The following is a 17,883-nucleotide window of genomic DNA, read 5'->3' as shown; positions in this document are numbered from 1 at the left end:
CTGGGGAGAATCTACAAGAGCTAGGACAGACAAAGGAATACGCAAAGAGAAATAACAGGAGGAACAGAAGGGAAAGAACTAGGGATAATTAGAAAGGAAGCAGCCCAAGGGCTGCACATGACCATAGGAATAAAGGAGAAAAGAAAAGCAATGCAGGGCTGGGAGAAATCTGAAGCAAGCTGCACGGGAACAGGGCACAGGTTGTGGCTGACGCATAGAAGTACAGCAACAATAAAAGAAGAAAAAGAAGAAAAGGTACCAACAATAGAATACTTTACAGTAAGAAAAAGGATTTTCGATATTTAAATTTTTTTTACTAAAAGATGCACACTTATAGACATAAACCAAATAATTGTGCTCACAGTGTTACGCATACAAGACATACATAATATATACAGTGTAAACAGAACAATGGCAAAAAAGTGAAAACAATATAAGGAAAATATTCTGTATTATGACGAAAACATAGTGCATTTAATTCTTATTCCAAATTAGCCATATGTAAATAATGTTTCTTTTTTCATTTTGAGTTGGTGTGAATGAATTGGTTCCTAACCATTGTTGCTATCATGTTATCTAATGCCCCGGGCTCTGGGTAGTAGGGCTACCCCTGTTGGGTGTAAGGGCTGAAGCAAGGCAGGAACTCGACAGACAAACAGACAACAAGCCGTTCAGTACAGAGAGGTTAACACTTCAGTGCACAAGCAGGGCTCGTCAGCAATGGCATCTTATAACCAGTTCCAGGCAGCAGCAAGTCCAGGGTGGAGTGACATGATTGGCAGCATAAGATTAGTCATAGGTGTGTACAATTGCCATATCTCACAAATCCTAAAAGATAGAATCCAGTGCTGACGAACAGCAGAACCACTTCCACTGAAAGCAATGCCCAGTGGATTCTGGGCCTTATTTAATACTTGGCAGTGCATCACAGAACTTGTAGTCCATGGAAGCAAAGGCATGTTTTTCGATCTTCACAGGTTTGAAATGGAAATCCGGCAGGAATCATAAAGTGACTTTGAATACATTTTAGTGGTGATTTCCAGACTGCAGTCGGTCTATGAACAGTTCTCCCCAGTGCGAAACAATGGAATCGTAACATAGGGGTCTTGATCTTACTTGCCAGGAAAGTTGGGCATACGGGTTTACCACCTGAAGATGGTGCAACAGACTCTGAAAGTGATACGAATAGGTAGTAGGGAGTCAATGGAGGCCTCTCAGAGAAAAGAATGTGATTTTGTTTGTGTTTCTTTAGACCATTGATGATATAGATGCAGCATGGAAAATGCTCTTTCGGGGGACACTGTCATGAGGGACGATGCGTCTTCTGAGATGCGACCGGACCAGGGCTGGATGGTAGGATTAACAGAATACAGGCATCTTCTTTGAAATGTGGGTTATGAAGCTGAGGCATTTATAAATGTGGAATTCCAAGGATATGGTACTATTTATACTTTTGATAAGTCTTGTGCTGAATCTCTGGTGGCCTTGATTCAGTCAGGGATTCTTCCTATCCTATTCTGGTTAGTGACATCACTGTGCTAAAAAGTTCTAGAAGCACCCAGTTCCTCCTAGCCTGAGATAAAGTGCCTGCCACTCTCAAATAGGTACCATCTTGGAGCACAAACATGATCATTTCACGCATTGCTGCTCCGATCATCCCAAAGACTCCAGACAAGGACATCAAACTACAATGTTACTCTGCTGCTTTCCGAATAGCTATCTCTGTCAAGAGAAATCACCCCCATTTTCAGAAAAGGAGTACGTTCGAGACCAGACCTTGTAGAAGCAGTCTCTAAGAAATGCAAACTTTCTTGAGCCACCTTATCAACCTGCAAACACCCTTGTGTTATGTACAGGGTTTTCTCAATATCTGTCTGAAAATGGAAAGTCCAAGGTCTAAAGTTATACAAATCCCTGAGTCACATACAGAAAGGGACCATATCACTCCTGATACTGAAGAGTATAAAAAGAAAGGAGCATTATGAGAAGCATGCAATCAAACACAGATAGCTCATTCACAATATGGAAGGATCTGAAGCAACTGAAAGGTTGTGCACAAAGATCCAATGTCAATATGGCAGAAAACAAAAAAGCAGTTTACCTACGAGGAAAGGGGAAAGGCACTAGTTGCTACCAGTAGAAGAACCTCTTTACAAATATGTGGAAAGCAAACAAATTGCTTCAAAGGTTTACTCTCTCTTAAAGCCATTACATCGCAATTTGTTAGATTCAAGGGCCGATTATGCAATTGATTAGGTGAGGGGTGCCACTAATGAACAATGTAGGGTAAAGTGAGGTAAGACAAAGGTTGTAGTTATGTCACTTAGACTAGATCTTAAATCAATATATGTGCTTGATGATAATGAATATGAGCCCTTAGAGCATGATCAAATATAAACTAGATAAGTGTAATCTATGCCCAATCAAGGCTTTAGAGATATAACTTAGGTTGAAATACACTACATTTTGTCAATTATGGTGAACCACAGACTTTGTCCTTAGACGTTCAAAAGTATAAACTAAAAATTGTGGCCAACTTTGTAGTGATTACTATTTAGATTTAGTAAATGTTCTTTTTCCCCTCCACATTTTAAATGTTGATTTCATAGGCTTCTCTTTTTTAATGAGGCTGATTGCATTATGAAATCACAGTCCATTCCAACACAAACTCTTTGAGGTGTTTTGGAGGTCCTTAATTTGAAAAGACTGAGGACATGATTAAATTATCTGCAGGAACCCCTGTTGCACTACACTGCTGTGTGACCAGTTTTCCTCATTTGCTGCATGGCTAAACCAAATCTGAACTGTAGAATCTACATGTGCCAGCAGTGTTCCTACTGGTAAAATGTGGTATTTGAAATATAAGACAACCTGTGATTTTTACCAAAATATGAAAAAAAAGCTTTGTTAGTCACATATGTTTTCCAACTTAAGACAACTGCTAAAAAACAAAATACAAGCAAACCTTATAGCGCTTAAAAGCCAGATGACCCATACTCATTCTTAGCAATGTAGAGCACATAAAAAAATTAATAAAATGGTTATGGTACCTTCAATAGTTGAATACGATGATGATTGCATTGCAATAGCCTGGATTTTTATCAGAGTGTTTCTGGCCTCCTCCATCTCTTGCCAAATCAGGAAAACATCTTCTCGAACACCAGCTCCTGAGACCAAAAATATGTTTAGTTGGCTTTGCATAAGAGTGGCTCAAATAGATCAAGTAGCAAAAACAGCATACATGATAAAAAAACTTGTAATAAACAGCTTGCTAGTAATAAGAGCCAAGGCTTCATTGCTTTTATTGCATTATTTTGCAATTAAATGTATACAAGCGCTCCATGAACTGTGGTATACTACATGATGATGGATAAATCAACCAGAAATTGGCCTGCAAATAAATCCCTGGGTGTTGTATTTTAAGGGTTTCAAGTTGCAGGTTCAATCATTTGTTTGATTTCTAACAACAGAGGCAATACAAACATATAAAAAAGCCAAAAAAATACAATGAAATGCTTTTTATAAAAAATAACCCTTTTCATCATTCCTCAAATGCTTAAAGCATAAGTGAATATCTTTACCTTTCATTATATATTATACAAGTTGCTAGACTAACACTGTTCCTAGAATAAAAAAACATGGACCAAACTTTGAGCAGCAGTTTGACATAAAGGACACTTAAGATCCTGATTCCACTCTTTTTTACAGGGCACCTGCATGCAGGGCTGGACTGGGAACCCAAAGCAGTCCAGGCAATTTTCTTGGACCAACCCCTCGAGAAACATTACCTGGCACAGGGAGGCTGGGAACGCCTGTTTGCTTCTATTGTTACAGGGGACCGATATTGAAGCACCGCACCAAAACTGCCCCTCGGTAACAAAACTGGTTTCCACCACTGCAAAACCAGCCCCCACCCTTTCAGCCTCCCGGAGAAACATCCGATACCCAGTATGGCCAGTACGGCCCTACCCACACATCTTCAATCAGTAATTGATGTATCCTCAATTTCAATATCAACCTGGCTGGATAGCCATCCTATACTATTTAGGCAGCACCGGCTACGTTAACTATATGTCTGTATTCAGAACAAGTTTGACAAGCACCTGACACTTTGGAGCATTTATTCACCCTGCAGGCTATTCTCCTGTTGCTGGACTAGCTGGACCTTGTCACCGGATGCTTTCCCTACGAGTCCTCCCGCTGCCGCTTTCCACACTGCCGCGGCCGCCGAGTGGAGGACTCGCTCTCCCATGATCCTTTGCGGCGCTGATTGATGCCGTCACCCCTGCGCCCGGAGGCGCTATAAACTCCCTGCAGCCCCGGGGAGTGGGCAGCTGACCTGACACTTTGGAGCATTTATTCACCCTGCGGGCTATTCTCCTGTTGCTGGACTAGCTGGACCTTGTCACCGGACGCTTTCCCTGCGAGTCCTCCCGCTGCCGCTTTCCACATTGCCGCGGCCCCCGAGTGGAGGACTCGCTCTCCCATGATCCTTTGCGGCGCTGATTGATGCCGTCACCCCTGTGCCCAGAGGAGCTATAAACTCCCTGCAGTCCCGGGGAGTGGGCGGCTGACCTGACACTTTGGAGCATTTATTCACCCTGCGGGCTATTCTCCTGTTGCTGGACTAGCTGGACCTTGTCACCGGACGCTTTCCCTGTGAGTCCTCCCGCTGCCGCTTTCCACACTGCCGCGCCCGCCGAGTGGAGGACTCGCTCTCTCCTGAGCCTTTGCAGAGCTGATTGATGCTGTCACCCCTGCGCCCGGAGGCGCTATAAACTCCCTTCAGCCTCCGCGTCACGGGAACGCGCGCGGGACACGCCGGGCTAAGCCCGGGACAAGGGCGGGCCGTCTGTGGCCGTCAGGGGCTGCAGGAGGCTGGGCTGGGCCACCCCCCTTAGTGCTGGTTTCTGTACAATAACGTAACTATTATAATCATCGTTTTCATTGTTTTGTACCCTATTGTTTGTTAACAATCGTGAAATTGTGGTAATATGGCTCAACGTTCAAGAAAGAGCCGTAATGTTGCTATAACCACAGCGGGAGGGGTGGTTACAGGTACTATCGACCAATTCATCACACGGGCTGCATTGGTCATTGAAAAAGAGATAGCCTTTGTCGAGAAACGCCTGTCGATAGACCTCCTAACAGGGAAACGCTCCTCATTGGGTAAAATCGGATCAGCTGTTACCCCAGATCGCCCCAAACAAAAAGTTCCATCAGTCACCTTGAGCCCAAAACTTAGTTTTCGCAGGGGGAGACAGATAATACTGAGGCATGTTCCTTATTAAACTCAACACCAATTAGTTTGGATTCTAGTCTCTCGCGGGTTAGTGCCCTACCACCTCTCTCACCACTTATATCCCCACTGCTACCGCCATCTGGCAACCCTATACCTGCTAACCCTGTGCCACATGTAAGTTCAAATACCAAAATCATTGGCCCACCGGGTAAAAGAAAAAGAGGGGGTAGTCCACGAAAGGACACCGTAACGAAGAATCACAAAAAACCTAAGTTACATCAGGTACCCAGTCATTCTGTGCAGTCCACCTGTCCACCTACGGCCACCATAGATAAGTCTCAATCAGTAACCCAATGTAGCAATAATGAGGGGCTCTTAGAGAAAATGGAAAAGTTAGTCAAATCATTGATGTTGCCTTTACTCGAAAGAACGAAAACGATTAACTCTAAATTGGACCATTTGGAAAAATTAGTGAGTGGGATTATAACCTCACTGGATAATATAACAAAAATTTTGAAGAATCCAAAAGATAAACCGTTTGCCCCTACCCCACAAATTACTGGTATAAGTAGTAATAGCGGGGCGACGCAAATAAACACCATTGCAAATCCAGTTAGTCAACCTACCCAAATCAGCATAGAAAAACGCCCAGCAAAGATTAATACTTCAAGGTCTGCTGGGGTTAAGGTTTTGGAGGCAGGTACAATGGCAAAAAAGCAATTTGATCTGCATGTACAATCAACAGAGAGTCAATCCAATGTGCGTGTTCCTATGGGTAATAGGCATATTCCCCAAAGACTTCCTTGTGTAAATCTCCCCCCTGAAGCAGTACCTTATACGATCATCTTGGTGGGAGTCCGAGGGTTTGGGACTGAGAAAGTTTAAACACACAGTGAACTGAAAAATAAAGTCATCTTCTGGTTTACCAAGAACTGAACGCTCCCCCCTTTTTCCAACGCAGAGATATTAACTGATAGGAGGGTGAGCTGGGTAGGGAATAGTGCCAAGGACCCAGAAGGTGACTGTGTCATTGTAAATTTCAAAGACCCCTGGGTAGTTGAGTTTATTCGCAGGGATCCAAGGTTTGGGAGAGAGGGGGATATACAAACATTAGATTTAAACTATTTTTACCCGGGTGCCAAGTGTGGTTCATCAGTCCCCCTGCATTATGCATATAGAAGGAGACCATATGGTATAAATCCCTTTGACAGGGTGGCGTTCCATCTTCCCCTGTCAAATCGATTTGATCCCTTTACAGATCTAGAGGGGGTAGACTGACTGCCACATCTCATAGGCGATACTATCGAGCCTCAGGTATTAGGTAGTGACGAGAATACAATTATATCAGATGGGAAACGGGACTTTATTAAGGAAAGTGTATCGGCAGGTGATGAAATGGTTGGAAAGGGTGCGAAGCTTGGCGTATTTTTAGATATTGACACAGTAGATGATGTTCCTAATGTTCCGAATAGGAAATGGGATAGACAGGAAGAGGGCAAGGAGGACGGGCAGGAGATGTACGTGACCTGTCTGGTCCCCGTGGAAGAGATAATAATAAAGGAAATGAATATCACAAAAGATCCAGTCTGGAATGCTGACCCTTTTAATAACTTGGGTAGTAAGCAATGTGGGACGGCCACAAATGATATCTTAGAGACCGAAACTCTGAAACAATATAATAATATGCCGGGAACTGATATTATCCAACAGATTATCCAAGTGCCATCATCTCCGTATCAATTAATGCATGACACTGGAGATGGATTGAATATTACTACTTGGAATATAGCAGGCATAACTAGTAAACTTAATACCCCTCATTGGAATGATTTTATTACACAAGGGTATGACATTATATGTCTCCAAGAGACATGGCATAGGGATCAAATTGATGTTGAAGGCTATACGTCCTTTTGTGTAGGTGCTGTAAATTCCGTTGCTGGTAGGGCTGTTGACCCTGATATCCACTGGGCTGACAGAATTTAAATTAGGTTGGGCCCTATGCATTAATAATATGTCTTGAGCATCAAAAAGCCAATGATTTAGTCGTCGTTAACTTTTATAATAATATTTTTGATGCCAGCAGAGGATCACTTGTAAATGACATAGGAAGAGCAATAGACAAAATTCTTGTAGAATATAAAGATTCTCCTGTCATCCTCTGGGCAGGAGATTTTAATTTACAAGCTTGTAAAGATGCCAAGAAGGGGATCTGCCGCCCTACTTATGACCATGATGATAGAGGCAATATTATATACTATCATTTTCACCACAATACATATGGTCTGGCGTTGAACAACTTAGCCGCCAAACTGGATCTAGAATTACTGGACCGTTAAAAAAAAGGGGTAATATTAGGTGCCCAACCTTTAAAGGCAGGGATTATAATACCAATATTGACCACATATTAGTTTCCTGTGGTACGGCCTATTGTGATTTATGAATAGTCGAGCAAGCAGTGAGTGATCACAATAGCATTATTTTGACATTATTAGGCTGGGGATGTAAAACCCAAACTTATAGTAAACCAACCCAGGACATTACGGCCATAAGACCGAATGGACCAAGAATTAAGTGGGCCAAAATTAATCCTAACAAGCTCCTAGCGGATGTAAATGATAAATGTGGAGCTGTAATAAGTTACTGTCTAAGTGATGAGATCACCCCAGAAAATGTGTTACTGATGATTAGTAATATAAATACAACAATAGAGGGATTATTAACAGGAAAGAGTCGTAAACAGAGGGACAAAGTAATTGCCTGGTTCAACAAAGATTGTACACAAGCTTTGTCCTCATTAAAACTTGTCCTGTCAACAAAACCAAGAGACTTAGAATAAGTTAGGGAAAAGCGGCATATTAATAAAGCAATGCTAGAGGCCCGGAAAAAACAGCTGCAAGACGAGGCATGGCATAATTTAGATATGGCTGTAACTACAAAAAATTGCAAACTTCTGTGGGAGACTATTAATTGTCCTTTTTTAAAGAATGACAATATACCTGTGATATCTTCCAACGTTAACTGCAATGCATGGATAGAGCACTTTTCCAAGGTTTTTAATTCTGATGGGATGATTTTAGCTTGTGAAACAGATATTCATGGTAAATGGCCGACTATTCCGTTATCTATTAGTCTGGATGAGGTGCGGGCAGGACTTGTGAAGAGCAATGCCGGCGAAGCCCCGGGGCCGGATGGTGTGCCGTTAGATCTTTACAAATATGAGATGGACTTATGGGCACCCATCCTAACATGCTTTTTTAATGCCGCAATTGAATTTGACCTTCCACAGACCTGGGGCCAATCAATTATTGTACCCCTTTTTAGGAAGGGTTCAAAGTCGGAGGCTTACAACTACCGTCCCATCTCCCTCTTGGACTCATCGATCAAAGTACTAAGTAGAGTCCTCCTAGATAGATTAGAAACATGGGTGGAGGAGGAATCTATTTTATCACCAGTACAGTATGGATTCAGGAGGGGGATTGGTACAATGGAGCAATGCGTTAATCTTGACCTTATTATTAATACATTTACAACAGTCAAGGAAGGAAGTTTTTTTATGTTTTGCCGATTTAAGTTCTGCATTTGATTTGGTTGAACATTCACTTTTATGGCCTGTTTTATTAGAAATGGGAGCACCAAAAGAGGTTATATATTTTCTAGCCAGACTGTATGAAACGCTGACATGTAAGGTACGCTTTGGGATTGCAGGAGAGTGCACACCGTATTTTAAAGTCAACAGAGGCATAAGGCAAGGTTGCGTTTTAGTCCCACTTTTGTTTTCCTTATTCATTAACCCGATAGATACAATACTTAGAACTACCGCCGTGGATGCACCTTTAATTGATGGTAAGCCTATCCCAATTCTGCTATACGCAGATGATGCGGTCCTTTTATCTCGCACCCAAAATGGCCTGCAATGTCTCATTGACAACTTCCAGACTTTCATAACCAAACGGAAATTGTTAATCAATAAAGATAAAACTTTTACAATGACATGCAGGAAGAAGACTAAACTAAATAGGACCTTCTTTTTAGATAACGTTAGGCTAGAATCCGTAAATAAATTTTGCTATCTTGGCATTACTTTTTCTGGCGACGGAGGATGGACCAGTGAACAAGAGAGTGTCCAGTTGAAAATGGTCAGGAACACTAATAGTGTTTTTAGATTTGCCGCCAAGTTGGGGAACCAACCAATATAAGGGGTTTGTCATCTGCACTGTATGGGGCAGGTGTGTGGGGACTTCACACCAATAGCTGCAGGGTTAATTCAACAACAGGAAAATCTTTTTTTAAAACGCTTGCTGTGTACCCCTGTCTCTGCTTCTATTGAGATTACTCATAGGGATGTAGGCCTACCTTATATCAGGGATCTAGCTGCCCTGCGCCCACTGTCCTTATGGCGGTCCATATGGTCCAAACCCAAAACCAAATTTACCCAAGGTGTAATTAAGGATTGTTTAAAACTAGAACATTGTATGCGTATACCTTGGCTTAGGCACATCCGGTTCTGGTATAAGTTAGTTTTTGATTTGAACCCTTTTTTAAATATGGATTTGGGTGTCCCCATTTCAAAGAAAGAATTGAAGGGATCCTTTTTAAAACATGTAGAGAAGGTTAGGGCTGTCGAATATGCAAAGCAACGCACCTATGTCTTCAATCAGGCACACAATGTTAAAGAAGTCTTTCAACAATATTTGACAGCCATTACAAGAAGCTCTCACCGTTTTGTCTTGACAAGGTTGAGATTAGGTACTGTACACCACCTAGTGTCCTTCCCTTACACTGGACGGAATAGTACTTTACCTTGCCCATGTGATGGGATATCCAAACAGAGCTGTTGCCATTTTATGCTTTTTTGTAAATTTTATATTTTTTTAAGGAAACTGTATTTAAAGCTCATCTTTTTAACCCTTTCCATGCGGCCGCGATTCCCCTGGTGTGCTGTAAAGAACACGAACAGGGGCGGGCCGTGACGAACCCCAGCCGTCATCAGCACACGAGCTCCGTAGTGCATGACGGCTGGGGTTCGTCATCAGCATGGAAGGGGTTAAAACATAATAAAAGAACAACTAAAGATGCACTGCGGATAATGTTCGAATTGAATAGTACGGATATCTGTTTTTATGTAGCCACATATATTTTAAAATGTGTATCCGCAAGGAAATCAATTACTGTATGACCATGAGTTATCTGATTATATTGTTACTAGTATAGGTCACTTTAATTGCATTTTTTTATTCTTGGAATATTGTAAGAACTATATTTTCCATGAGCCTTAAATTGTACTATTAGGAATTATTACAAATATTTATCCCTTGGTTGGTATGAATTATTATAATATGATTTTTGTACACCTGTTTAAAATGTTTTTAAGATTATTTGTCTGTGGAGAATAACTTCAAGCCCTTGTACAGTTTTGAAAGGCCAAAATTAAAATAGTACACTGTATTTTCTTCCTACCTGTATTACAATGTATAATTTTATTTTCTTTGCTATATGGTTATATTTTTATATACCGAATAAAGCATTTCGAAATCGAAAATCGAAATCGACAAGCACCTGAGCTGATTTCGTTAAACTTGTATTTCTTCCCTCCCAGAACTATATTATTCATGGCATTGGGCCTTCTTTTACATTTAGCATTGGAGAGGCAGCGATTGACCTCAAATTTACATACCACCAACCATGTATATTCACTCACTATATTTGTTTTGGCCATATAGCAAATGGTACCCTCTCCTGCTGTACAAATATGTTGTATGTTAAAGGAAAAATATTACACACCAAACTCCAGCCTCAATACAAATCAGGCAGTCTTTCTGCCACTGTCAGACAATGTTTCACGATATACAGTGCAGAACTTCAGACCAATAAAGTAAAAGCTCACAACATACTTTTCCATTACAACAGGGATTGTTTTATGACCCATACTACCATTCACTTTCTCCTAGAAGCCTGCAAACCCCCTTGATAATGGAAGCAACAAGATTAGTAAATGATTAGTTAGAAGGAACAATCACTCTTGAATAACAATCTCTAGTTATTATATCGAATGGATGGCCACCCAATGTCCACGAGACATTGTGTTTTGATTGCCTCCATCTGAATAGCAAAAACTTTGTTTTACCTTCAGTGCTCTTCAAATAGTTACACTTGCAATACTCGCCAAACTTATTTAAAAAAAAAGTTTTTTAGCACTATGAGTCAAATCAAAAAGTACTGTGTCTGCATAAAATAGATATTGGATACTCTCTTGATGCACCTGTGCCTGGAAACATAGTGCCTGTCATAAGGCTTTTGCATCACAAGAAATGTAAATGGCTAAAAATAAAGGTGCTACGATGCAACCTTGTCTAAGCTTGATTGATGTCAGTATTTTAGGCACAGTGCACCTTCCTACCCCAGCGAAATCCTAGTTCATGAGTCATTATTGAGTTCAATTAATAATCGTAGGAAATTTACGTGCTGTTTCTACCCATTTTTTTTTACAAACTTTTTTAAATGTAAGTTTCTAAACTTTTACTACAAATGTCTATTAGGCAATTATCCTGTAGCTTTCTGGAAGAGTGCAATCCTTTTTTTATAAATCGGTAGTTGTATGCTCCAAGACTCAGGGATGGTATTATATTTCACAACTGCATCAGTCAAAGATTGTAACAGTGAAGCCCAAGGTTTTGGGTGGGGCATCATTATATTAACTGAGTTGATGGATCATAATTGATCCTTTAATTTCTTTTCTGAGGGCGCAAAAAGTGTAGCCTGTGAAAGGTCTACTTCTTTCACACTTTTCTTAGTCATAAGCTTTTTGCCAATTTTTCACCTACACTATGTTACAATTTAATGTATACACATTTGTTATATAGTTTACTAATTTGCCCAATTTTGCTAAGCCACTGGTAGACCTACAATCCTGTTCCTATCATCTAAGAAATTATAAGTCAGTTTCCAAATGTTTTTAACATTTTGTTCTTTAGTGCAACTATCAAATCTTTCCAGAATTTTTCGATGCCTCATATTTACATTCTCTGATTATTATCTTATATTGTCAAATAAATTCGTTTATAGAAGAATCTCTCTCCCTTTTTATCCAGTTTAAAAGACTGTTAAATCTATGTATTCAAATGTTTTCTGGCATTCTGTTTTACATTCGCATCTCCCCTTATCACATAACAAATCAGAGAAGTAAAGCAACCGTTACTACATTTATTATGTGCTGATTTACAACTTGCTTATCTTCTATTAATTACTGACTAATTATATCCTTGGAGGACGATATCTAATTCTTTCCATCTTTTATTTGGTTTCATTTTAATACAAATCCGAACAGGTATGCCCATACTTTCCTCAATGATGTTGTACAGTGGTTCATCAACATTCATGTGGTGAAACATTGCTTTAAAGTCTCCAAATAGTATGATATATGAGATATTTCTGCAATCAATTACACTAAAGATGTCAAATAATCATCAAATTGTATTCCAATGGAGTGTATATGTTCACCACAACTAACCCAGCAAGGTTCAAGTGAATTACCTGATCAACTGCTATGCTAAACAGATAAAATATAATCATGAGAAATCTACTTTGATTAAGACATACTTTTTCTGTTTCACTATTGAGGGAAGTAGAAATCAGATTCACAATCCCATCCCCGAGAAACGGCCTTACTTTTCATTTAAAGGTTTAATTTCGTATAATTTAACACCTTCGCTGTGGCGGCTATTCCGCCGCAGCCCTAACGGTCACGGGGGAGGGGGGCGCGCGCGGCTCACCTGCGCGGGCAACACAACCGTTCCGTCACAGCTCGCGGGTGAGCTGTGCTTGTGACGGAACGGTTCCGTCACGGCCCCGCCCGCTTAATGAAACGCGCCGTGCAGGCGCGAAATGTGCTGCGCAGGCGCGGCGAGCGGGCCGTGACGGAACCGTTCCGTCATGAGCACAGCCCACCCGAGGGGTGTGACGGAACGGTTCCGTCAATAGCGTTGAAATGGTTATAGTCATTAAACTCAGTTGATGTTATTTCCAGTGTTACCTGGTGGGCTATTGTTGCTATTCTATTCCTGGCTAATTCCTACTCTAAACTCCTCCATTGCCTTTGCACACTTGCAATATTCCATGTCATGTATTCAACTATTCTTCATTAAGAACCATACAGCCCCTGTGATGGCATTTCTTATGTTATTGCTGCCACTATTCAATTCCAATTACAATTACTGCCAACTTTCATTTGCCATTTCTTTAACAAAGACGACATTATCCTTACCTACCTTGTTTTTGTAATGTGATCTTATGGACAAGATTTGTTTCCAAAAGGTCTTATCACAAAAGCTCTGTCATGCTCCAGATATATTTCAGGTTTATCATGTAGTATAGATAAATTGATTTTCTGTACTTTTCTCCATCACCCATTCACCACTATCAAATCAGTCCCAAATTTCCTGATTCTTCTTATTTTAGGATTTACTTTAGTTTACCACTACAGTTAAATGTGCACTTGCCTTGTTCTACTTTTTATTTCCTTATGTATTATTTTAAAGCTTACTAGTCCTATATTCTTTAATGTTATTCAAAGGACAGAATATAGTAGGTTAATGATTTTTTTTTTCTATCCATGTCTTCATCTGTTGTAAAAATATGTTAAATGTTTTAATTTCTTGATCTAGATGTATGAATCTATTTTGTGGATATGGATTCTCCTAAACAATAAGGCAATCTGTTTTACGCTCTGTTAGCCACCCCCAAACATTTTGTCTTCACCCCTCCTGCTTTCTAAATTTTGTTTTATTGGCTGTAGGACGCTCTGCACTTTACCACTATTAACTAGTGGTAAAGTGCTTGTTCTCGCTCCTTTAAACATGGTCAAATTGGCTTTAACCTAATTGGCACATTTAATTTCCTTGTAAGTCCCTAGTAAAGTGGTACTACTTGTACCCAGGGACTGTAAAGTAATAGATATTGGTAGGCCTGCAGCACTTATTGAGCCACGCATTTAAGTAACCGTTTAAAACATGTTTCAGACCTGCCATTGCAGCCTGTGTGCAGTTCTAAACTGCCAATTCGATTTGGCAAAATAAACCTTTTGGTAGGTCTAAACCTATCTTTTTAATATGTACACATCCCACAGGGTAGGCCCCAAACAGCCCACAGGGCAGGGTGCACTGTATTTAAAATGTTGGACATGGACTTTTACGTTTTACATGTCTTGGTAGTAACGCAAAAAAATCATTTTTCACCACTGTTAGGTTTACCTTTTTCACAGAATACCATGGGTTTACCTTATTACATTTAATAAGTGATAACATTTGATTGGGTAGAGGTAGAAATGACGTTTGAACTCAAATGAATTATAATTTAAAACCCTCTTTAATGGAAAAGTCACATTTTAGATAACAATTTTGAAAATAACACTTTTAGAAAGTTGGCATGTTCCAGCCCGAACTTTATGAGGCCTTCTTAGAGTCTCCAGCTGCCTGGGTCTGTTAATTGCTTCCCCATCAGAAATGCATATTGGGCAAGGCATTGAATCATATGACCTAGATGTAGCTGGTAGAGGGCCATCCTGCCAGGATGGGCGGGGGGAGGGGGTCGGGGGACAGTCGGATCTATTTCCTGCTTCACAAACATTTCAAAGGCTGACTCTAGTACACTCACAAAGAACCTGACACTAGTCTGTTGTCACCCCAGAACCCTTGTAGCAAGGAAGAAGGCGATTCCAGAACCAACTGTGGGGTTAAACTCTAGATGTTTCTTCCACTTCAAAGCTGGCACCAGTTATGAAAATAGGGCCCTCAACACCCACTCTTCATTTCACTCATAGATCTGTGGAGGACCCCCAGAAGGACTGCCTTGCACTTCAGAGAACTACCCTGCTGCTGGAGCCCTGCTTTGTACTTCAGAGGACTGCCTTGCTGCTACCAATGGACTGCCCTACTGCATGAAGCCTGCCTTGTTCCCTCAGAGAACTGCCCTGCTGCTTGAGGACAGCCTTCCTGCTTGATCCCAGGACTATCAGAGTGACTCAAAGGGCTAGTTGGTTGGCCTCCTGCCCTGAGTTACAGGGATATAAAAAGTGGAAACAAATTGAACCCTGCACCTGGACCCTACCTCAAGTGAGTCCTACTCTCCAGGAGGTGCCCACCCAGTCATGGGCTCTTGAAGGTGGTACTAAAGATGTCCAAAGAGCTAAAATCCAAACGTTGATACTTGTAAAAACAAAAGTGCTCTGAGAACCGACAAGAGGCAGGGACCTACTTGGTCGCCACTCCTCTCAAGGTGCTTTGCAGGTCTGCCTGACTTTGTGGCACCTCTTCTCTGCAGCAGCAAATGTTGTCCAGTGGCTACTATTCAGAAGGGTCTTCAGCCTCCTGGGGATTTTTGACTTCCAAAAAGGAATCTTCATCCGACTTCATCCAGTGTCTCCCCAACGACGGCATCTCCTCCTCAGACACCGCTGGATGGCTTGCCCTAGTGAACTTTCCTTCTCAGACATTTTTCTTCAAAACTTCTTCTTACGGCGCGGCCAAGAGGGCGACCTGAGAGGCAGCAAGACCGCGAGGCTCCCCGCTCTGTGTCCCCCATCCCGGCTTTTTCATTGCACCAGTACCTCGATTTGGCGAGGATCAGAGCTGGGAGTACCGGAGAGACTAGGAGCTTGACGATGGTGCAGCCAAAGAAGCTGGAAGCCATCGAACTCCGGCGCTGGGCTCTGAGGGGCGCCGCCATAAAACGGTGGCCGAGTGAGCCGAGCGCTGTGGAGGGGTTGCCCATGAGGAGCCCTGACACTGGACTACCTGGTCGTTGCCTGCCGCTCGTCTGCCCGTAGGTCCGGAGGAGCGGGGCGGCAGCGAGGAGGGAAGTGGCAGCAGGCAGTGGGAGCGGCCGGCGGCGGTGGAGGAGCCCCGCTGTGGGCGCCGCGAAAATCGAGGTCCAGGAGTCTGGGCCTGTCATCCGGAATTGAGCCAGCAGCACCGCAGGGTTTGCTGTATGTGGGGCGTGCAGTCGCTGAACACCCCTTGGACCAAAGGTGAGGTGCGGCTATCCCGTGGCCGACACTCGAGAGGCGGCGAGACAAGGGCAGCGCAGGAGCCTGGCACTGAGGAGAGACCTTATTGTGGGTAGCGTGAAAATCGAGGCTGGTGCGGCGGGGCCTATGCGATTGGCCCGATCGCTACCTTCTTCAGCCTGGCGAGCGCCCACAAGGAAGGGGTTGAGAAGCGGAGGATGTTGACCTCCCGTGCTCCTAGGAAAGTAAGCAGCCTATGAGGGACGGGTGCTCCATGGTGCCCAGGGACTTCGGAGATCAAATGGGGGAGCGCCCAGCAGAGGCCTAGAGCGGTGGCGGAGGCCCCTGGGGGGGCCAGCAGGAGTAGCATCTCGGCAAATCTGTGGTATGCCCCACAAGTGAGGGGGAAAAATCCAGACCCACCGGGGGCAGTAAAAGAGGCGGCCAATGGCTGGGATTCCCAGCAGGCCAGACTGGGTCTGGGGTATGATTCACCGGCACCCCCTCCCAAAAACGATTGAGCAGCAGCGGGTGGCCCTGAGTTGACAACCCCTCAGGGTCCGGACGTTAGTTAAATTTTGGACCCAACCCCACAGAGGCACCTGCTTTATGGTAGCGGGCCCTCGTGGGCCACAGCAGCGTATGAAAGGAGGACAGGAGTGGGCACCCTGAAGAGAGCCGGTGTTCAACCTCCACAAGCCAGGCGAGACAAGGGGCCCCCTGGACTATGGCCCACGTGAGTACTAGCGATCTAGCACCACACAAACCCCGCTAGAAAGGCCGGGCCATACAGGAGACTGATCCCCTTCTTTCCTCACAACGGTATGGACCCCTGGCGGTGGAACGGTCCACCCTTCAGTCTACGGGCGTTTATCCTCGCTGCGTGCCCTACACCCGAACGGACTGGCCGCGGGCCGGTCTCAGGGATCCCAAGCAGCCAGGAACAGAGGTGGTTGGCGGCGGAGCATGGCTAGTGCGGGGAGAAGAGACGGCCGCACGCTCACCGACATGCTCCTTAAGGGTCCTCCCAAGGGAGACATGGGACCTCCCACTCCACCAGCGACAAAGCAACTCACGGACCAGGGGGACGGAGAGGTGCCCATAACCAAGACCTTCCTCGAAACTTTGTTCAACTCCTTGCACGAGGACTTTCAAACACTGAAGCAGGAAATGGTCGGAGAGCATCGAGAACTTCACCAAGACATGGACGGTCTGGGTGAACGGGTGGCGGCTGTCGAAGAGGCGGAACAGACCAGGAGCGAAGAAGTGGAATAACTCCAGCAAGAACTCCTCCGCCTCCGAGAACAACAAGTTGATCTGCAAGCGCAGGCAGAGGATCTTGAAAACAGGTCCAGACGGAACAACATCCGGGTTCGAGGCGTCCCATTTAAGGCAGAAGGAGCGAGTGTTACCAGCTTCCTACAAGATATGGTCCGGGAGATCTTGGGGGAGGCAATGGATTTTGACATCCACATAGACAGAGCGCACAGAGTAGGCCTGGCGCGCCGCACGCCCGCCCCCCCATCTTGGCCTTCCTGCCCGACTTTCCTTTAAAAGAAAGGATCCTTCGGGAGGCACGTCAGAAACAACCCCTCAAGTACCAGGGGCATCCTGTGGGACTTTATGAGGACCTCTCAGC

At 43.4% G+C, this 17,883-nt stretch overlaps 1 protein-coding gene across 1 annotated transcript in view; it reads right to left on the bottom strand.

Annotated features, from left to right (window-relative positions):
• The window catches only part of VWA3B (von Willebrand factor A domain containing 3B), a 981,637-nt gene that overhangs the window by 749,881 nt on the left and 213,873 nt on the right, over positions 1-17,883 (bottom strand). Inside the window, exon 8 of the mRNA XM_086934174.1 lies at positions 3,051-3,167. Within this exon, the coding sequence (XP_086790300.1) occupies positions 3,051-3,167 (117 nt within the window). The remainder of the gene's footprint in view (positions 1-3,050; positions 3,168-17,883) is intronic.

This window comes from Lissotriton vulgaris, chromosome 8 (genome assembly GCF_964263255.1).
Source record: "Lissotriton vulgaris chromosome 8, aLisVul1.2, whole genome shotgun sequence".
Classification (NCBI taxonomy): Eukaryota; Metazoa; Chordata; class Amphibia; order Caudata; family Salamandridae; genus Lissotriton; species Lissotriton vulgaris.
This window is presented reverse-complemented; position numbering and strand designations above follow the sequence as displayed.